This window comes from Nematolebias whitei, chromosome 14, assembly GCF_014905685.2.
Source record: "Nematolebias whitei isolate Nwh7 chromosome 14, NemWhi1, whole genome shotgun sequence".
Classification (NCBI taxonomy): Eukaryota; Metazoa; Chordata; class Actinopteri; order Cyprinodontiformes; family Rivulidae; genus Nematolebias; species Nematolebias whitei.
This window is the reverse complement of record NC_056511.1, coordinates 45,263,252-45,285,309: the sequence shown is the minus strand read 5'-3', so window position 1 is coordinate 45,285,309 and position 22,058 is coordinate 45,263,252. Positions and strand designations below refer to the sequence as shown.

Here is a 22,058-nt window from a genome sequence, read left to right as displayed (position 1 = left end):
AAATAATAGCAAAAGTAGCAGAACGGTTTCTACAAATGGCAGAACAACAACTAATAGCTAAAGATAGCTTAACAGGAGGAAAACGGTGTATGCTTGAGTTAAACAGAAGTGTTTTTGAAATAACTCAAGAAATTCTGATATATTTTTAAAACTAATGTGTGATTGCTGACTCAGCATTCACACAGTAAAGGTGAACTGCATTAAAAAAAACTTTGTGTTTCCCTGCCCAGCCTCCTGGGACACTGCTCAGAAGACTAAAGATGTGTCACCTCAGCTCAACCAGGCCACCATCATAGACCTCCACCCCTCCTCCACTTACAACATCCGCATGTTTGCGAAGAACCTCATCGGCAAGAGTGAGGCCAGCAATGAGCTCACCATCACCACAGACGAAGCAGGTGAGACAGAGACACCTTTCTCTCCATAAAGGCTCACATGAGGGGCGGCTGTGGCTGAGTGGTTAGAGCAGTCGTCCTCCAATGCGAGAGTTGGGAGTTTGATTCCACCAGCAGTCACATGCCGACGTGTCCCTGGGCAAGACACTGAACCCCTCATTGCCTCTGATGTGTGTCCCATCAGTGCATGAATGTGAGAAAGCTCTGATTATTCTTTGTATAGATCTGGTAGAGAGCTGTATGAATGGGTCAGTGAGGCACAGGTTGTTGTAAAGAGCTTTGAATATATTGATACGACAGAAAGGAGCTGTATAAGTGCAGACCATTTATCATTTACATGGTTCACACCAAGAGGGACAACATCTAGATTAAAGTGTGTGGTGAATCAAAGGTGATAAAGCAAAAGCCCAGATGCATCATCACAATGTTGTGTTGCATTAGTGAACTCACACTGAGCCTGTGCTAAAAGCAGACATTTTTAATTAGCTGCCTCAGTCGTAAAACGTCATATACAGTCAATAAACTCAGGTTAAAGCCTTTGTGTAACGGACCTCCCATACCTCTCTGCCAGCCCCCCACAGAGCACCTCCCCTCACCCCCAGCAGCCACTAATAAATACGAGCATTGCCTTTGTCCACACGCCGACTGACTAATCTGTGACTTTTGTAAAATGTGCATGTTGATGATGTGATCGCAGCTCCCGATGGACCGCCTCAAGACGTGCAGCTGGAAGCCATCTCCTCTCAGAGTATCCGTGTCACGTGGAGAGTAAGTTGATCACACCATACATGTTTTTATGATGTTTGCATGCACAGTAGCTCTATTTATTTATCCAGGGATAACAATAACTACTGTTAGAAGGACAAGCTTTTAACCTGCCGCTGCTCTGGAGCTCATCAGGAATTCATTTGTTCTGTTGATGAATGTCAGTCAGGAAACTGTAAGAACACACGGTTACACTGTAACACACAGAATATATCGTCTTTTATATATATGATGTGAATCTGGGCAGCACGGTGGCACAACTGGTAGAGCTGCTGCGGTAATGGATGGATGCTGTGAATCTATTCCAAGCTGTTCAGTTGATGCCAGGCCCATTGCTGAAGGCCACAGGGTGATAACTCTGAAAGGAATCACTGAATGCATGTCGACAACTTTGGAAGTCAAACCAAATGAAGATGTCTACCACAGCAGACATTAGAAAACTAAAAAATGGTTTTGACTCAGCAAGTGTTCCATATGTCGAGTTAAAATTAGGTTTGGCAGTAGCTGAGAGTCATTCCCAACATGTCAGTGGCACCAACAAATATTATGATACAAGGTTCAACTAAACTAGCTACAACTCTGCTGCTTTTTGTTATATGATGATGATAGTTTGAACCTGAGGCGTGAAGGTGGTGGGCGACATGCAATCATCATTTTTTGTTTTGTCCACATCTGTATATATGCCACAATTTCAGTTACATTCAGTGATCCAACAACTCCTTGTCCAGTAAAACATTTAGCTAAGAATCATAATGGGCTATTGTTAACAGGTAATTCCATGGTAAAAGTAAATGTTCTCTCGTTATCTAACAAGGTTAAGTCAGGTCCTCTGGTCGGATTCTTCTTTTGAAGAAGAAGAACAACAACAACAAGAACGAGAACAAGAAGAAGGACAAGATTTTTTGATTTTAAACAAAACTTTATTTACACAAATAGTTAACACAACAGTGTTAAAAAAGGTGATCAGGACAAGCTTAAAATAAAATATTTACATGAGAAGCTTGTTGCATTGTAGTTGTCCCTGATCAGAACTGGTGCATAAAACCTTCTTAACCCCACAGTTTCACAAAGTTCTCCAGATGTCCAGTGTCTCTGTGGAAGCAAAACTCCAACTCCAGTCTGGCCTTGACGTTGCACTTCCACAGAGCCACGGCATCAAGTTGAGGTCCAGCCTGCAGTCTGTCCCTGTGAGACAAGTAAACAGACGTTTTTGCTTCGGCCACTAAAAAGTGTAAAGTTTGGGATTTAAACTTTGTGGCTTTGCTGTGATGTACTCCATTAATAAAAACAGATTTGGTGGCAAATGTCAAAAAGGCTGAAGATCCACGTCATTAGATTAAACAGAGCTGTCAGCCGTACGTAGCTGGCCACGCCCCTCCACACAGTGTCAGGAGGTCCTGTCAGGTACTTCTGGAGGAACTGTATTCAAAAAGTGGCCGTTCTGCTGGCCAGCTGTCCCCCCCTCCTCTCTAAGTAAGAACAGGACCAGCTGTGGCACCCAATGTCGACTGTTCCAAAAAACCAAAAATCTACCATCTCAGACTGTATTTTACTAACAGGTCTAAAACAGATAGTTTGTGCCACAGTTGTGATGCACCTAGGTTGTTTAACACGAGTACTCTGCCTCTGTAGGACTTTTTAGAGTGCAGCCATTTCCATTTTTCCAATTTATTCTTGACCTTCTGTTCCACATTTTCCCGAAGAAGAACAATAACAAGAAGAACAAGAACAAGAAGAACAATAACAAGAAGAACAAGAACAAGAAGAAGAGGAAAAATAATAATAATTATAATAAGAAAAAGACATCCAGAGGACCTGACTGAACCTTGTTAAGTTTTTATGTTTGTTTGTGTAATGATATTTGTGTGAACTTTGCTAGTGTGGGGTCAAGGTTTGAACTTATTTCTTAGGAGAAACAGGTCAATGCTAATTTAGAAAACAGAACTAGTGAGTCACCAGCAGAAGTCTGAACTTTACCTTAGAGCAAGAATTTACAAAATGCTTGTAAAAAGCAGGTGAACTCTGGCTAGAAGACTGAATTGGTTCAATTTTAGCAGATAGCCAGGAAATGCTAGCAAGTAGGCTACATAAGTAGCAAAACACGAGCAAAAACAGGAAAACACTACTATTTTCCCAGAAGTAGTGAAACACTTGCAAAGTGTAGAAAAACGCTAGGTATGATTTAAAATATCCAAAGTTGCCAGAAAATAAACCAAATTGCAGATTAAAATAAATAAAATTGTGGACCTCGTAAACTAAAGGCCTGAGGAAGCTCAAATGAAAAAATGTCACTTAAATGTGATTTTTTTTTTTTAAAGAGTGATTGAGATAGCTTAAAAAGACTGACTAGTTTATGATTGACAAAATTAATGAATTGTATTTTTTTTTTCTTTTGTTTTGCAAAGTGGCTGACCCCCCCAACCCCCGGAACAGTTACTGTTTTAAGACTGAAGGATAATTTAGGTGTTAAATAATGTCTGTGATTCTGTGCCAGCCACCCAAGAAGCACCTGCAGAACGGGGCCATCAGAGGATACCAGGTGGGCTACAGGGAGTACAGCTCTGGTGGAAACTATCAGTTCAGCGTAATCAGCTTGGAGACAACAGGAGACAATGCAGAGAGCCTGGTGCTGGATAGCCTCAAGAAATTCACCCAGTATGGGGTCGTGGTGCAAGCCAGCAACAGCGCAGGCACCGGGCCGTCTTCCACAGAGGTGGATGCTACCACACTGGAGGACGGTAAGAGAAAACAAACCTCATGAAGCTGGCTGACAGTGTTCCTTCAAACAAAAACACTACATTTATTCAGCAACAGTCTTAAAACAACAAAAATAAAATCTAGAAAAGTTTGCATTTTTTGTAATCACTGATGCATTTAATCAGTTTACCATTCATGTAATCAAATTGCATATTCTAGAATTGCAACGCTCAAGGTGGCTGCATGTTCGAGCAGCTGTTACTTTCATTCGGAGATTTTGCTTTTGAAAACTTTAATTCCTGTTTTTCTGGTTGAAAATCACATTTTTTGGATGATTGTTTCCTCTGGTATCAGGTGCTGTGCAGCTGGAAGGATTTTTACTGAAACTTTTTTAGTTTTGGACATTTGTTATGATGTGTAACCATGACAACAGGTGTTTTTTACTATCGGGAGCAGCTGATTAACATCTCAAAAGTTCGAATAATATCTCAACTACAGCCCCAAATCTCAAATTAGTTGAAAAGGAGGCTCCGTGGATGCATTCCCGTCTCCCTGCCGGCTGTGCTCGAGTGCCTGACCACTGAGATCCTGGAACTGGCAGGAAACATGGCTCGTGACAGCAGCCATGTTTGACAGCAGGTATGACAGCACCTGCAGCTGGCTTTCCGCAATGACGAGGAGCTTGGCAGGCTGCTGGGAAGAGTGACCATCGCTCTGGGAGAAGTTCTACCCGGCATTTGGACTGTCCTGCAGCCCAAGAGAACCAAGGCCAGCCGAATCTGGGTGGACGGATCGGACAGCATCGGTGGCCAGTTTCTTCAGATCCGCTGTAGGATGGACCTTTACAAGAGATCCTTCCTGCCTACAGCCATCAGCATCTATAACATCTCTTAATGAAACAAGGATAATGAGTTGCAACAAAATTTAATACTCCTTTGGGCTCAATAAAGCATTTTTTTATTGATTTTTTTTTGTGAGTACTGAGTGCTGAATTGCTTTGAAGCTGAAATGGAATTAATGGTTAAACAAGCAGAGAAGCTAAAATTAACAATTTTAAAATTATCTTAAAATTTGCTAAGCTAAAATTAGATAAACTTCATGTAAAACTACCAAAACCATAGATTCAATGTAACTTTTAACAAAACTGTAGCTAAATCTAGTTCATAGAGAAAAGCTAAAATGAGCAAAATTATAGCTAAAAGCATACATTTCATTTTGGCTGCTCCTTTCTTCCCACAGCGAGCAAACTCACATGAAAGATTTAGCAGTTGTTCTGCGCTGGATGACCTTCCTGACACAACCTGGGCTTGAACCTTAGGATGAGCAAAAATCTATGAATAACAAACCATAACAAAAAGCTACAATTAGATAAACCATAGTAAAATGCAGCTTAAGAAGGCAATTCAGCAAAAGAATTAAAAAAAATGTTTAAAAGTATAAATAAAGTATAGCCCTCCCTGGGCTGCCACCTTACCATGGTGGAGGGGTTTGAGTGTCCCAATGATCCTAGGAGCTATGCTGTCAGGGGCTTCACGCCCCTTGTAGGGTCACCCAAGGCAGACAGGTTCTAGGTGAGGGACCAGACAAAGTGCAGCCCAAACACCCCTATGATGAGAAAAATAAATGGACTCGATGTTCCCTGATGAGGAATCTTAAAATAACATCAATCAAGTCTTTGGAAGATGGCATCATGTCGTAGTGAGATTACCTGTATGAATAAAGATGTGATAAATGACTAAAATATTTCAGTTGTATAAAAGTTACAAAACCCAATAGCACTCTATTGTATTATATTATAGGCAGAAACATGGGTGTGCTATGGGGTCTCCAGTTTCTCCTATTGTTGCCAACCTGTACATGGAGGAGGTAGAAAAGAGAGCCTTGACGTCCTTTTCAGGGACACCACCAAGTCATTGGTTCAGGTATGTTGACGACACCTGGGTTAAAATTAAATCTCAGGAAGTCCAACATTTTACTGACCACATCAACTCTGTGGATAAATACATCAAGTTCACACGAGAAGATGAAAAAAATGGCAGGTTGGCTTTCTTGGACTGTGAGGTCTCAGTCTCTGATAGAGGACATTTGCAAACTGAGGTGTACCACAACCCACCCACACAGACCAGTATCTGCAGTTTGACTCCCATCACCCTTTGGAGCACAAGTTAGGAGTCATCAGGACTCTGTACCACAGAGCAGACAGCGTCACCACTAGCTCAGGAGCCAGGCAGAAGGAGAAATCCCACACAAGACAGGCTCTAGAGCAATGTGGATATCCTAACTGGGCCTTCCTGAAAGCAGAGAAGAAACCCAAACAGGACTCCAGTCAGCCATCAGGTGAAAAGGAGGAACCCAGACCCAGACCAGTTGTCATTCCATATGTTGAGGGAGTATCAGAGAAACTGAGACGTTTGTTTTCTAAACATAACGTCCCAGTGGCTTTTAAACCCCAAAATACATTAAAGACTGGTTCATCCCAAAGATCCAGTCCCCCGGCACAAACAGAGCAATGTTGTGTATGTTGTTCAGTGTCAGGAGGGTGATCAGTCTTACATCGGGGAAACTAAACAGCCACTGGCCAAAAGGATGGACCAGCACAGAAGATCAACATCATCAGACCAGGACTCTGAGGTCTACACTCATCTCCAGGTCAGAGGTCACTCTTTCAGGGATGAAGATGTTCACATCCTGGACAGAGAGGAACGATGGTTTGAGAGAGGAGTAAAGGAGGCCATCTTTGTGAAAAGAAACCGTCCATCATTAAACAGGGGTGGAGGCCTCCGGGTTCAACTGTCCCCCTCTTACAATGCTGTGATTGCTAGTATCACTCAGCCCTCTGTGAACAGTAAACAGCCATCAGGTGCTAATGACCCATTGTTAGGCTGATGGTCCTTCTTGAGCATGTGATCAGCTGGTTCTGGTTGTCAGCAGCAAACTGGTTGATCCACTCTGAGAAGGTGCTATTTAAGAGACTGAGCTGAAAACAGCTCCTCAGACTGAGGAAGTCCTCGGGATGAGAGACGAAACGTTTCTACATTTTTTTGTTGATTTGCTTTGTTTTGTTTTTTTTTTGAATGTCCAGAGGACCAGATTTAACTTTTTTAGATTTTTCTACCTGGATTATTGAGCATGCATCAGGATACCAATAGCACTCTATTCTTGAGCAAACTGATTGTTTTTATGTATGACTAGTTAAAATAGCACAAGGTATATTACAGCAGTTTGACTGCATATGACATGCAGGACAACTGCTGCATGTGACAGAACAGAAAAACTACAATCAGTTCTGACTCAGCTGTTAACGAATAAGCATGGAATTAGAGAAACACTGAAATGGCTGCAGATTACAGCTAGGCAAGATTTTTGGGAGCCATCTTGAGAAGTCTTTCATGTATCACCCTGTGCTGTTTACATGTGGAAGACACGTGTTAACATATCGTGCACGTTGTATGCTGTGCCATCAGTAAATTAGAATACAGAAAAATCTTGATTTTACTTGAACAAAAGCACGATGCACTATATAAAAAAATAAAAGTATTCTGTAATAAGCCTTCCAACAAGTACATTCAAACTATAGCAAAAGAGTTTGTTTTTAGTGTGTAATGAACTAATATGATGTAATATTTACTTTTGAAGCTACATTCTATTCATTCAACCTTTATTTATACAGAAAGTGTCACTGAGTCACAAGGACTCATCTACAATCAGTCAGTAGCTCAGAGAGATATGAGGGTGTAAATAGAATAAAAATGATCTTGAGCAACAGTCAATAAACAAAGAAACATGAAACAGTCATTGGACCCATATGGAAATTACACGTGTTTCAGATGTAAAAACAAACAAACAAACAAACAACAACAAAAAATAGAACAAAAAAAAACAACCATTACAGATAAAAATTAGATTTATAACTGATCAATCATCTACATTTTCATGTTTGTGCTGATGTTCAATGTTTTATGTTATGAGTGCTTAGTGTATATTTAGTTGATGTTTTTCTTAGTTCATATCTTAGATGTTATTACTGTTTTTCTTATACATTTTATTGTTGGATGTAACTGGGACCCTGTGGACATAATTTCGCTCCACCACATGTACCACATGAGGTGCGAATGACAATAAAGAAACTCTGACTCTGACAAGACAGACCTGTTTTACACAGAGAACATTTACGTCAAGTGCCGTCAACTTTATTAATAAAGCACGTTTAAAACAGCAGCTGTTAACAAAGTACTTAACAATAAAACCAATGGCAGTAACTTAAAGAAAAAATAATACCAAAAATTAATTTAAAGCATCAAAAGAAAAACAAAACAATAAAATACTCAATCAAATCACACTGTGTTAAAAGTCACAGGTGTTTTTAGCAGAGATTTAAAAACAGGAAGTGGAGGGGCCTGTCTAATGTTGGGGGGGGGCAGATTGTTCCAGAGTTTAGAGCCCTCGACTGAAAAAGCCCGATCTCCTCTGAGCTTCATCCAACAGCAGCTGATCAGATGTTGGTTGAAGGTCGAAGTAGCTCAGAGAGATATGAGGGTGTATATAGAATAAAAATGATCTTGAGCAACAGTCAATAAACAAAGAAACATGAAACAGTCATTGGACCCATATGGAAATTACACGTGTTTCAGATGTAAAAAACAAACAAACAAACAAACAAACAAACAACAACAAAAATAGAAACAAAAAAAACAAGCATTACAGATAAAAATTAGATTTATAAATTCTACTTTTTGTCCTGTCGTTTGTGCATCATAGTCTTTTAGCACAAAAACTTGACGTCCTTTGAATTTCAGACAAACTGCAACGTTTGAAAGGAAAAACATCTGCAGAGTAAAAACTGTTGACCGTGCAGGATTTTATTTGCTGACAGGTCGCGCGGTCACAGTTGAAACGTGTGTGAGTCAATATCACAGCCTCGTGGACATCCACGGGTACTGCGTCATCTGCTCTGTTACCCTGTGACACTCAAGTGTTTTTAATGCTGTCCCGGTTCTCCTCCTGCAGTGCCGAGTCGTCCTCCGGAGAACGTCCAGGCTGTCGCCACGTCTCCAGAGGTCATCTCTCTGTCCTGGCTCACTCCTCCCAAAGACGCTCTAAACGGGAACCTGCTGGGCTTCAGGGTCATCTACTGGGCCAACCTCCTAGATGGAGGTACACAATCAGACTTCAGCACTTTACAAGCACATACATATGTTTCATGTCTCCAAACAACACATGAAAGATTTAATTCAAAGTGGTTTATGCATAAATAAACTTAGTTACTAAAAATGTTCATCTCTCCAGGTTCTCTTTCTTTAATTTTGATCTTTTAAGCAGAAATTTCATAACTGGAGTTTTTATCCATCCATCCATCCATGCATGCATCCATCCATCCATCCATCCATGCATGCATGCATCCATCCATCCATCCATCCATCCATGCATGCATCCATCCATCCATCCATCCATGCATGCATGCATGCATCCATCCATCCATCCATCCATCCATCCATCCATCCATGCATGCATGCATGCATCCATCCATCCATCCATCCATGCATGCATGCATGCATCCATCCATCCATGCATCCATTATTTTTACCTGCTTCTGCCTTTTGGGGTTGTGGGGGCCACTGGTGCCCATGTCCAGCAGTCACTGAGGTGGGGGACACCCTGGACAGGTCTCCAGTCCATCACAGGGACACATAGAGACAAACAACCATTCACTCTCTCTCTCACCTAGGGACAATTTAGAGTTACCAATCAGCCTAACATGCATGTTTTTGGTCTGTGGGAGGAAACTGGAGTACCTGGAGGAAACCCACGCATGCACGGGGAGAACATGCAAAACGCCACACAAAAAGGTCCTCAGCTGGGATTTGTTCCGGCAACCTTCTCACTGAGAGGCAGCAGCTCTACCACCAGAGCCACCGTACCGCTCAGTTGGAGTTTTCACTTTGTTTAGTGGAATAAAAACTTCTTCTCCCAGAGAAGAGGTGGTAGATTTACCAAAGACATGCTGCTGGTCTAAAGGTTCAGTCTCATTGGACCACAGCACCTTCTTCCACATGATTTGTGATGAAATCCAAACAGGCCGGCGTTTTTTCTGCCACTCCTCCATGAAGCCCAGCTCGACGCAGCTTCTAGTGGTCTTGTGGACAGATCCTCCCTCTTACGTCAGGGTTCTCTCTGGCCTTCTGTATGTGTGTCTGAGTAATGCCCTCTTTACCCGCTCCCTGAGTTTTGCTGGGTGACCTTCTCTTGGCAGGTTGCCTGTGGTGACATATTCTTTCTATTTCCTAATAATGAATTTACCGTCAGTCTGTGGGATGTTCAGTTTAGATCTGTACTTATTGACACCTTTGTCTGACATGTGGGGCGAGTTCCTTGGTCTTCTTACTGTCTCTTGCTTGGTGGTAGACGGCACCACTGTTGACCTTCTGTTGATGATGGGAGTCTCAGACCTGGAGGACTAATATAGACATCAGCCGATGCTTGTATTGTTTACGGGGGGATAGTATTTAACCAATTATCTTGCATCTTAAAGTGATGGTGCTTCAAAGCAGAGCAAAAGCAGTGAATACTTGTGCACCTATTTACTTTCATTCATCTGGAAAATAAATTGGAGACTTATTTCTATTTACTGAATTAAAATTCTAATGAACCTTTAGGCTGTAAGGCAACAAAATAAAGTACACAGAGGGATGACTCAAAGATGATGTAAAGATGATGTAAATACATGTCCCTGCATACTGTTCTCAGATGGATCACTACCTCGGTGGCTTGTACTCCCTGAAACGTCCTCTTCTGGCTAACTACATGGACTGTGGGAGTGGGGCAGCGTGGCATGGCGCTGTCATGCTGGGTTTGTGTTGGCAGGATTGGTTGTGACAGTGTGATTACGTTTACCCCTCACACTGTCACATCACGTTGACTCGCCTTGCAGACAAGAAAACTCAGGATATGACAGCCGCAGCAAGTTTGCATAGTAACAGTGGAAGAATGTACCATCTGAAAGCTTTTCACTCAAATTAACTTTAAAACCGCTAAACACATCTGCTCTAGAATAAATAGGAAGATTAAAGGATATGTCCTCATTATTCAGTCAAAGCAAGTACAGAATGTATTTAACTGCACTGGTGCAGGCTGTCCCAGTTACACTGACCTTGTAGTTTGCTTTCTCCACTTATCACCCGCCATCACAGGGGAAAGGGCAAACATGTTTTGACCTATGCCTGTATGTGTGGGCATTCTTTTATGTGTAGTGTTAGCCAAATGTCTCCTGACACTCCAAGAAAGTTGTTAAAGGTGGTGGTGAAGAGCATTCTTGACTTCTAGTTAAACCTTCTGATGGGTTTGTGGAGAAAAATCTGACACGCATTTATTTGCGTTCATTTTTTTCTTGTAGTTTTTTTCTGGAGTTCTCAATAAACATGATTGACAGATTCCAAAGATACGCCCTTTAGCATTCATTCACAACAAATGACCATTTGAATCCCACTATAAATGTAGTTTCATTACATATTTATCGTGTCGAAAAGTAATAAATTCCTTTCAGTTGTTTTCCTTTATCCCTCTACTTTTAGTTTTTAAATTAGCCCATACGGTGGTGCTCCCCTCAGGAAGGAGGCTGAGGAGCATTAAGTGTAGAACCACTAGACTGAGGAACAGCTTCTACCCTGAGACTGTTAGACTCATGAATCTCTAAACAGGAAAACCACTGTTAAAAAAAAAAAAAAAAAATCATCGTCGTTCCACGTTAATTGGTGATATATGACTTACAGTATTTGTGCTGCTGATTATCTCATGCTGCTGATTATCTCATGCTGCTGATTATCTCATGCTGCTGTATTCATTCATATCCATCTGCTCACCACAGACTCATGTTGGGGCTGCTGTTGTTACGCCATATTGTTTTACATTATTAGTGTTTAGCATATATCTTAATTCTTTCAGCGTACCATTTGTAGTTTGTTTAGCATATAGCAGAGGTCACCAAGGTGCAGGACTTCAAGGACTTGGGGTCCACTGTCCAGGAACATGGGGAGTGTGGTAAAGAGGTGAAGAAGAGAGTCCAGGCAGGATGGAGTGATGGAGAAAAGTTTCAGGAGTGATTTGTGACAAAAGGGTGTCAGCAAAGGTCAAAGGAAAAGTTTACAAGACAGTGATGAGACCAGCTCTGTTGTATGGTCTGGAGACAGAGACATGGACAAAAAGACCGGAGACAGAGACATGGACAAAAAGACAGGAGACAGAACTGGAAGTGTCAGAAATGAAGATGTTGAGGTTCTCCTTAGGAGAGACAAGGATGGAGAAGATCAGGAATGAGATCATCAGAGGTACAGCACAGGTTGAACAACTGGGAGATAAAGTTAGAGAGGACACACTGAGATGGTTTAGACATGTCCAGAGGAGGGACAGTGGTTTGGACATGTCCAGAGGAGGAACAGTGGTTTGGACATGTCCAGATGAGGGACAGTGGTTTGGACATGTCCAGAGGAGGGACAGTGGTTTGAACATGTCCAGAGGAGGGACAGTGGTTTGAACATGTCCAGAGGAGGGACAGTGGTTTGGACATGTCCAGAGGAGGGACAGTGGTTTGGACATGTCCAGAGGAGGGTCAGTGGTTTGAACATGTCCAGAGGAGGGACAGTGGGTTGGACATGTCCAGAGGAGGGACAGTGGGTATACTGGTAGAAGGATGTTACAAATGCAGCTGCCAGGAAAAAGACAAAGAGGAAATCTATGGACGCAGTTAGAGAGGACATGGAGGTAGTTGGAGTGAGGACAGAGGACAGAGTGAGGTGGAGGAGGATGACTCGCCGTGGAGACCCCTGAAGAGGGAAAAGCCGAAAGAAGAAGAAGAAGAAGAAGATATCTTAGATCCTTGTATACTGTTTCTTTTTTATACTGTATATTTTGCTATTCTGGGGTGTAACTGGGACCCTGTGTTCACACCAGCTCATGTTCCACCTGTGGTGGAAACAACAATAAAGTTGACTTGAACTTGAATGACGGATGGATGAGACCTTTGATCTCAGACATTACTGCTTCTACGTTTGGTATCTGAATGTGGATCACAGATTTGGCAGATGTGCCAGATGTGCTTCTGAGTGTTCTTATTTACTTTGTTCAGGGCCACTCTGTCCTTTACTCGATCCTTAGCCTGTTTCTCTTGCTGTGATTTTCCGTCCTTCAGAGCTTGGAGAGATCAGGAACGTTACAACCTCTAAGCCTTCTCTGGAGCTGGATGGACTGGAGAAATACACCAACTACAGCATCCAGGTGCTTGCCTTCACCAGAGCTGGTGACGGCGTTCGCAGCGAACAGATTTACACCCGCACCAAGGAGTATGGTAGGAAAACTAAAACTGCTCACTTCAAGGCATGATCCGGTTATTTTAGAAATAAGTAAATATTTATACATAAGTTCCTCATGACGTCTGTGAATAACAATTCTTGGTTATAGAAACAAACTTCATTGACTACATCACCTTGTGCTTCCAGTTCCTGGCCCTCCAGCTGGGGTGAAAGCTGCAGCTTCATCCAACTCTGTGGTGTTTGTGTCCTGGCTTCCTCCTCTCAAAGTGAACGGCATCATCAGGAAGTACACTGTTTTCTGCTCCAACCCTCACCCCACGGTAATACACAAAACACAACGGAATAGATTTTAGTCCCACTTGATGTGAAGTTTGCATTTTAAGGTCTCACATTACTTAAAAATGCCTTGGAAAAGTATCCAAACAACTTTGAAGTTTTCCACATTTCGTAGCATTACAATCACAAATTCCATTTTTACTGGAATTTGATGTGATGGGCCAACTCAAAGTAGCAGATAATTGTTAAGTAGGAGATGGCCTTCAAAACATTTTAAATGTTTAAATCTAAAAAGTGTGGCTGACATCTGTATCCAGACTCCTTTTCCTCAATACGTTTAATACAATTTATAGCAATAATATAGCAGTTTTTTGTTGTAAGTTGTTGCCATGTCGCCTTTTGTTTTAATTTTTGGTTAAAATAAATTTGATTTCTTTTTGCTTTGAGTTCTCTTGAGTCTACCTGCATTTGGGTCCAGTCCCAAGGCGTTCCCAGGCCAGCTGAGAAACATAGTCCCTCCAACATGTCCTGGGTCTTCCTCTGGGTCTCCTCCCGGTGGGACGTGCCCGGAACACCTCACCAGGGAGGCGTCCAGGAGGCATCCTAACCAGATGCCCGAGCCACCTCAACTGGCTCCTCTCGACGTGGAGAAGCAGCGGCTCTACTCTGAGTCCCTCCTGGATGAACGAGCTTCTCACCTGACGTACTGCCGTCAATACGGACCAAGCCCTGACACCGGCCATACAGGGACCTAAGAGCCCGTATCAAAGGGTCTGGTACCCCATACTCCCAGAGTACCCCCCACAGGATTTTTTTTCTTTGTAAAGAAATTTGAAAGTCATGTATCAATTTCCTCCGCTTCACAGTTATGTCCTACTTTGTGTTCGTCCATAACATAAAATCCCAGTCAAATACTTTGAATTTACTGGTTGTCACATGATAAAACGTGGAAAAGTTTCAAGGAGCTTGAAGACTTTTTCAAGCCTCAGGAAAAGCAAATCAAGCCAATTTAGTTTAAACCAGCCAAATGAAGGTGCGGGTGTTTATGGTTTAACTTTTCATGGGATGTTTTTAGGATTATTTACTAGAAAATAGTTTCTGACTGACCCAACATGGCCATTTGTAGTAGGTTGAGAGTTCTTAACTTTCTTTTCCTTTCTGTCTGTAGGTGAGTAGTGAATTTGAGGCAGCACCAGATGTGTTCTTTTACCGTATCCCTAACCTGAGCAGGAACAGGCAGTACAGCATCTGGGTGGTGGCGGTCACTGCTGCAGGCCGTGGAAACGCCAGCGAGATCATCACGGTCAAACCCATGGCTGATGGTGGGTGGAGTTTCTTTGATGTCTTGTTACATAGCAAGCGTTCTCTCAGTGCTTTATCATAAAAAACACAAGAACACCAGTTGAATATATTTTGCCAATGAATGTGGCAGCGCAACGGCTCAGTGGTTAGTACTGTTGCCTCAGAGCAAGAATGTCCCAGGTTCAATCCCCAGTTGAACCTGGGGTCTTTCTGGGTGGAGTTTGCACGTTCTTCTTGTGCTTGTGTGGGTTTTCTCTGGGTACACCAGTTAAATAAAGGTTAATAACCAATAAAAATATAAACATTGACCTTGTCAATGTTTACATGATTGATGAGTGCTGATAGAACCTGCAGTGCAGGGCCCAGAGCTCCTTTAAGGACATTCACATCTACCTTAAGGCCCATGGCATCAATGTCCTCTCATTTCTGAGGCATTGATGAGTTAGAGATCAAAACATCATCACTCTGTGACCTCTGAGCTTGGTTCAGACAGGTCAAGGGTTAGACTAAATGATGGCAATGCAAACTCAAGTGTTTAAGTATTTACACTAACCAATGAATTCTTGGGTGGCGTTCCCTCAAAACGTTTATTCATGTTTGTTTTTATGTTAATTCCTGCAGCTCCAGCTCGAATACTGACTTTCAACAGGACAGTAACAACCCCCTGGATGAGGGACATTGTGCTTCCTTGTAAAGCTGTTGGTGATCCGTCCCCAAGTATCAAGTGGCTAAAGGACATGTGAGAAATATACAGATAAACTACAAACTTATAATTTGTTGTACATAAATATGTATGAAGGCAGCCTTTTCTGAAACGTGAAGGCCGATCATTAACACATCTGTGTTTCAGTAACGGGACTCCCACACCAGTTGTGACTGACAGCCGGCGCAGTGTGCATGGAAATGGCAGCCTTGTTATTCGCACAGTGAAGGCAGAGGATTCTGGGAATTACACTTGTGTAGCCAGTAACAACTTTGGTTTGGACAAGATTGTTCTCAATCTTCAGGTTCAAGGTGAGGGAGAAAATACTGATGAATAACTTTTCTGTTATCACTAGCATGTTGTACATCGTACAGAAATCACATCTGGATCTTTTCCTGAAGCTCACCATGGGTATGCCATTTGAAAATCCTGTTTACGGTTTTTCTCCCAGTTCCACCAGACCAGCCTCGCCTTACTGTGACAAAGACAACCACCACCTCAATCACACTCTCCTGGATCCCAGGAGATAATGGAGGCAGCTCCATACGAGGTCAAACAAAGTTCAGTGTTTCACTTTACCTGACTAACTTTAAGCAGAAGACTGATACACACTGTCCCATCTCCAGGCTACATCCTGCAGTACTCAGAGGATAACAGTGAGCAGTGGGGGAATTTCGCCATCAGTCCCAGCGAGCGTGCCTATCGGCTGGAAAACCTCAAATGCGGTACCTGGTACAAGTTCACCCTCACTGCCCAGAATGCAGTGGGTCCTGGACGTATCAGTGAGATCATCGAGGCAAAGACTCACGGGAAAGGTAAAAGAAAAGTTACCTTTTTTATTTTTTTACTTGTAGAATTCTTGCTTTAATTCTGCTGGAGTTCTCTTTCCACCTGTTCTGTGTTCCCTAAGCTGTCCATGCAAGTTTGGGATATGGCATTCATTTATTGTTGAGGTTAAATATTAAGATATTTAAAATAAATTTACTAGACAACTTTTAAACGCCCACCTTGAGACGTATTGACTCACTCAAGTGCATCCACAGACTTTCTCATATCCCAACCATAATTTCAGATCCACTCAAGATATTTTAATGAAACTTGATACACATATGCATCATCACTAGACAAAGTGTCTTGTACACTGTTCATCACCCCAGCTCTAGGGTCAAGGTCACATATCAAGGTCAAATGTTACACAAGGTCTATACTTGTCTGGAACATTGCTACAGATTGCTGTATGACGGCTTACAATGTGCCATATACTCGTTAACCTTTTTGATGTTTTTAATGCTCATCAATGGTGAACAAGTTGAACTTTTGCAAAAGTGTAGTATATTTAGACCAATTAAATGAGTTCTTACTGTTTGATTTATTTGTACTGTGTTCCTATAATGAGCTTTAATTAAACTGGATTGACACCTGTAACAATCAAACTGAATCGAACTGGGTTGCGTTCAGTTGTAACTGAACTGAATTAAACTGGTGTTTGATGCTGCTGTGCCACGAGTTAAGTAAAATGTTGGGATGACAAGACACACTGATCAGGCGAACTGAAACATTTACAGCCTCAGAACCATGAACAGTGATGAACTTTTAACACTAACCCAACTTAAAATGGCCGCCACACCTAACCTAGATTAGAAATGACAAAACTAGCTATAATGTGATCAGCTTTAGAATTATTGTGCTAAAATGTTAATGTGGTAGTAGCTGAGTGTCGTTCTCAACACTAACTCTGAGCATGACATCTAACAATATTGCAGAAGATTGTGCGTGTTGTTCCTTTTAGGTTTTTCACACGACTATCACTTTTGTCATTTCTCAACAGAAGTTAATCTTAGTCTACAACTCTAGCATGAAAGGTGACGGCTAATATTCATCTCTTCAAGGAATGCTAAGCCTTTATTTTGTTTGAACACTTGAATGCTTTCTTCACAAATGTGGAGACAAGATTGTCGGCTCTAGGTTGAGACCAGACTAAAGATAATTAGGTAATAAATAGGACTTAATATTACAATCAATATTATAATTAATTCCAATTATCTTTCAACAGAGCCGCAGTATTCCAAAGAACAAGAGCTCTTCACCAGCATCAACGCCACTCGAGTTAAGCTCAACTTGAACGGATGGAATAACGGTGGATGCCCGATTACCTCCTTCACCTTGGAATATCGGGCAGTGGACTCCCCCACTTGGACCACGGCACAGCGCACCTCCCTCACCAAAAGCTGCATCCTGTACGACCTGCAGGAGGCCACCTGGTACGAGCTGCAGATGAAGGTGTACAACAGCGCCGGCTATGCCGAGAAGAGGGTCAAGTTTGCAACACTGAGCTACGATGGCAGTGAGTTGCTTTTACTTCTTTTCAGTAAACTGTATCATTCTCAGTATCAGCACATGGCAGTACAATAGCATGAGGTGAGGAAGACTCATTTCTCTTTTTGAGGCAGATTTTGGGGCTCAGTGATACAAAGACTTTGATCACAGAGGCAATAAAATACTAAACTCATTAGCGTGGGTTCTTTTCGAGATGTTGGTGACATCTTGCTGAAAACTGTAACTGGTGCTTAAAACTCAAGTTAAATCAGTTTATGAACCATTTCTTTTCAGTATATAGACTATCTGTCATATGACCTCTGCACAGGCACCATCGCTCCTTTAGTAAAGGCGCCTAATGTGAGTGAGAACAACCCCGGCGGCGGTGAAGGCTTGAAGATGATGGTGACCGTTTCCTGTGTGTTGGTGGGCATCATTGTAATCTTCATTGGACTGCTGGTTCTGAGACGGAGGAGGCGAGAACAGAGGCTCAAAAGGCTGAGAGGTGAGGTCCAAAATGGTTTGTGCTGATTGGACTCGGGGGCAAATCTGGGCTCTGACCTTTAGAGGTGTTCTCACTGGGGAGAAGCTCAAAGTTGCTCTAGGTCCAATACTTTTCATGCTGTTCTCTCTTCTTGTAACTCAAAATAATATTAAAAAGAGAGAATAAAAATTATTCATAAAATGGATGTACACAAAAAGCCCAAATGGAAAGCTTCCTTTTGTTTCAGAAAAGAAGTGTTTACTCCTTGGACAGTCTATGCCCGTTTTCTCACTTGCTTCTTTTAGGTTTTGTTCCCCGTCTTTGTTCTCTCCATCCTTTTCTCTTCCTCTTTGTTAGATGTATTTATCAGAAGCTTCTCCTATCACTCACTAAACAATGTCCAGTTGGTAGTAGGTAGGTAGTGACAGAATCCACAGTATGTACTGTTGCTGCAGGCAGCAGGGTCACAGCGCATTAGGACAAATGTGGTAAACAAACCTGCTGTGAACAAAGAACGTCCATTTGCTACAACTGTGGTCAGAGGTTTCTATGAACTCAGTGTGGTACAAATGTCAGATTAATTTAAGGCTTTTTATGAACGACTTGAACTGTTACTTGTCCAGGGTAGAACAACACACAATTTAATGGTTTTTAAAACTATGATTTGCAAGCACAATTATGAATTCTTTGTGGAATAACTCACTTGACATTTCTTGGACTAACCTTCAACTCCATTACTTGAATGCTGCAGTGTGATGAAACCGAAAATCCAAATACGTGTAATTGTTGTCTGAATTAAAGCTGTTTACAGTATAAAACCATATTTCGATTAACTTTTTTAAATATTTATTTTCAGTATTCCAATGTTTAATGAATTCTTCTTTTTGGGGGGTTAATTTGACATTTTCATTGGATACTCATCTCTAAAATCCGTTTTGGTAAATGTAAGGTTTGAAAATGATGCTACCTGTCAAAACCAAGATACTGTAGTCACCATTCATCATTCTACAAAGCTCTCAACAACCTAGCTCCATCTTATATTTGAGATTTGTTGTTCCATATTTTCCTAACGGAGCATGGAGCACTTCTCAGGCTGCAGGTTTACTTGTGGTTCCTAGAGTTTCCAAGAGCAGAATGGGAGGAAACTCTTCCAGTTCTCAGGCTCCTCTCTAGTGGAACCAATTTCCAGTTTCTGTCCATGAGGCTGACACATTGTCCAGTTTGACTTTCCTTTTTGATAAATCCTATAGTTAGGGTTGTTATGCTGCTATAGGCTTAGACTACTAGAGGACAAACTGACCTCATTTCATTAAATGAATTGTTAGAATTGAATAGTTTTCATTTGATACTATTTCTATCTTAACATGTGATTCTTGACCTGCCATTGTGTATCTGTTCTTACCAAACCCAGCCGGTCAAAGCAGATGGTCCTCTAGTCCTGATCCTGGTTCTGCTAAAGGTTTCTTCCTCATGAGGGAGTTTTTCTTTCCACTGTCACCTTCATGCTTGTTCAAGATGAGAGTTCAGTGATGGAGTTAAACTCAGAGCTGCTCCTCAGATTAATAATGTTCAATTATTATTTTATACATGAATGTTTCTGTTCAATTATTATTTTATACATGAATGTTTCTGTTCAGGCCCTGAGACGACTTCTGTTGTGACTTGGCGCTATTGAAATAAACTGAATTGAATTTAATTGAATTCAGGCTCCATTTCCTCACATAAAAAATCTGCTTGATTTTCCAGATGCAAAAAGTTTGGCTGAGATGCTCATGAGGTAAATATTCCACACAATGACCCAGTTACATGAGTTATGTCCAATACAAGAAGTGTTGCAGTCTTTGTTTTGTGCTCCTCAGTAAAAACACACGTCCAGCGGAGCCAATTAACAAACAGCAACAGACGCTGCGCATGCACATTGACATTCCCAGAGCCCAGCTCCTCATCGAGGAGAGAGACACCATGGAGACCGTCGGTGAGCACCCCACTGGCACCGTGCACTTATGACATCCATAGAAGACACAAATGTCCTAACTACCATTACTGTGATGTTCACCTCACAGATGACAGATCCACGGTGTTACTGACCGACAACGATTTTGGGGAAACACAGAAACAGAAGTCGTCCACAGTCACCCACACTGTCCACTACCAGTCACTGTCTCAAGCCACTGGTCCACTGGTAGATGTATCTGATGCCAGACCAGGAACCAGTAAGTCCAGTACGGACTCTTTTTTACTTTATTGACCATACTTTTGTCGTGATCTGTAAGTTTTGATCTTTTGTTTGAACGTTGTTCTTCAGTTTGTTAATTTGATGTTGTGTTATTTTTTAATCCTACATGGACTGATCTTAGGTTCATTATTGCCCACTACCAAAACAAGGAGCTATTATTGTAATGATGTGTGTGCTTTGGTGTGCATGTGTGTGTAAATGGCTTTATGTTCGTCTGTTAGCAAAAGATCTCATGAACCACTGGACAGATTTCAGTGAAATTCTCTGAAAATACTAAATGTTCTTCTAGACCTGATTACCATTTGGAGTCTGTCAGATTCAAGATGTCCGCCACAGCCAGTCGACCTTAACAAACAATAAAGTGGCTGTTACTTCAGTCACTTTCTGCAGCTTTTGAGCTGAAGCCTTGTGAACAGTCTTGGGCGGCGGTGGCTGAGTGGTTAGAGCATCCTCCAGTGGGAAAGTTGGGGGTTTGATTCCAACAGCTGTCACGTGTTGAAGTGTCCCTGGGCCAGACACTGAAGCCCTCACTGCCTCTGATGTGTGTCCAATCAGTGCATGGATGTGATCTAAAGCTGTGATTGGTCTCTACAGATTCAGATGATCTTTGTACAGATCTAGTGGAGTCCTGTATGAATGGGTAAATGAGAGCACCAAGCTTCGAGTGTCTTGATCAGATAGTAAGGAGTTAAACAAGTGCAGTTCATTTACCATTTATTTACAACGCAGGTTTTGCTCACAAGGTTTGAAAGAAACGACTACAAATCCATCAAACCTCACTTTAAGATGATATATGGGGCCGAGATGGTGTAGAGGCAGGGCAGCCGGCTTGGGACCCGAGAGTCCCAGGTTCGATCCCCAGTCACTGCACATCACGTGGCGTCTCTGGGCAGCACGTCTAATCCCCAAAATGTCCCCCGGGCGCTTTCAATAGCTGCCCACTGCACCACCTGGTGGTGGATGGGTTAAATGCAGAGACTAATTTCACCATTGTATGGAAACATACAGTGCTGACATTGTGATGACATTATTATTATTATTATTATTTTAGCCCAAAACTCTGGTCTTGCAAAGAACTTTAATATTTTTCTTCATCTGAGCAGACTCTTTAGATGTGATCATTTTTAATACTCGATTTTATGGATGCAAAAGTCTTTGTGGGAGTGTATGTATTAGTGAGTTAGTATCATATTTATGATTTTTAGTATGTTAGCTGAATGTGTGAGGATGGGGAGGGATTGAGGAGGTGCTATGATATTTACGTAAATTTGTGGGTTGCAAGGATATTTTAGAATTTGTAGAGGAAAACGTTTTGTATTTTTATTGTATTTAGATTTTTAAATTGTTTGTATTTTGATGTATAGATTTTATTATATGAATTTGGAGGTTGTTAGGTTGATTACATGAATATGTAGGCAGGAATATTCTTACTGATCGATAAATTGTTATGTATTTTAATGTGTAGAAATGCCAACCAGGGACTGGAGTTGTGAATTAGCTGTAGCTAAGATGATTAGATAATAATAAGATGATATGATAATAATAAGATGATAAGATAATAATAAGATGATAAGATAATAAT

The 22,058-nt window shown here is 41.6% G+C and overlaps 1 protein-coding gene across 1 annotated transcript in view; it reads left to right on the top strand.

The window, feature by feature from the left end:
- LOC119420340 (Down syndrome cell adhesion molecule homolog) overlaps window positions 1-20,553 on the top strand; it is a 218,182-nt gene extending 197,629 nt beyond the window's left edge. The window contains exons 15-31 of the mRNA XM_037687727.1: window positions 231-398; window positions 1,093-1,163; window positions 3,655-3,898; window positions 8,865-9,011; window positions 13,039-13,194; window positions 13,346-13,479; window positions 14,604-14,757; window positions 15,359-15,476; window positions 15,588-15,751; window positions 15,892-15,990; window positions 16,067-16,255; window positions 17,494-17,784; window positions 18,085-18,261; window positions 19,987-20,017; window positions 20,100-20,215; window positions 20,304-20,462; window positions 20,546-20,553. Of these exons, the coding sequence (XP_037543655.1) occupies window positions 231-398; window positions 1,093-1,163; window positions 3,655-3,898; window positions 8,865-9,011; window positions 13,039-13,194; window positions 13,346-13,479; window positions 14,604-14,757; window positions 15,359-15,476; window positions 15,588-15,751; window positions 15,892-15,990; window positions 16,067-16,255; window positions 17,494-17,784; window positions 18,085-18,261; window positions 19,987-20,017; window positions 20,100-20,215; window positions 20,304-20,462; window positions 20,546-20,553 (2,426 nt within the window). The remainder of the gene's footprint in view (window positions 1-230; window positions 399-1,092; window positions 1,164-3,654; window positions 3,899-8,864; window positions 9,012-13,038; window positions 13,195-13,345; window positions 13,480-14,603; window positions 14,758-15,358; window positions 15,477-15,587; window positions 15,752-15,891; window positions 15,991-16,066; window positions 16,256-17,493; window positions 17,785-18,084; window positions 18,262-19,986; window positions 20,018-20,099; window positions 20,216-20,303; window positions 20,463-20,545) is intronic.
- Window positions 20,554-22,058: the final 1,505 nt, after the last annotated feature.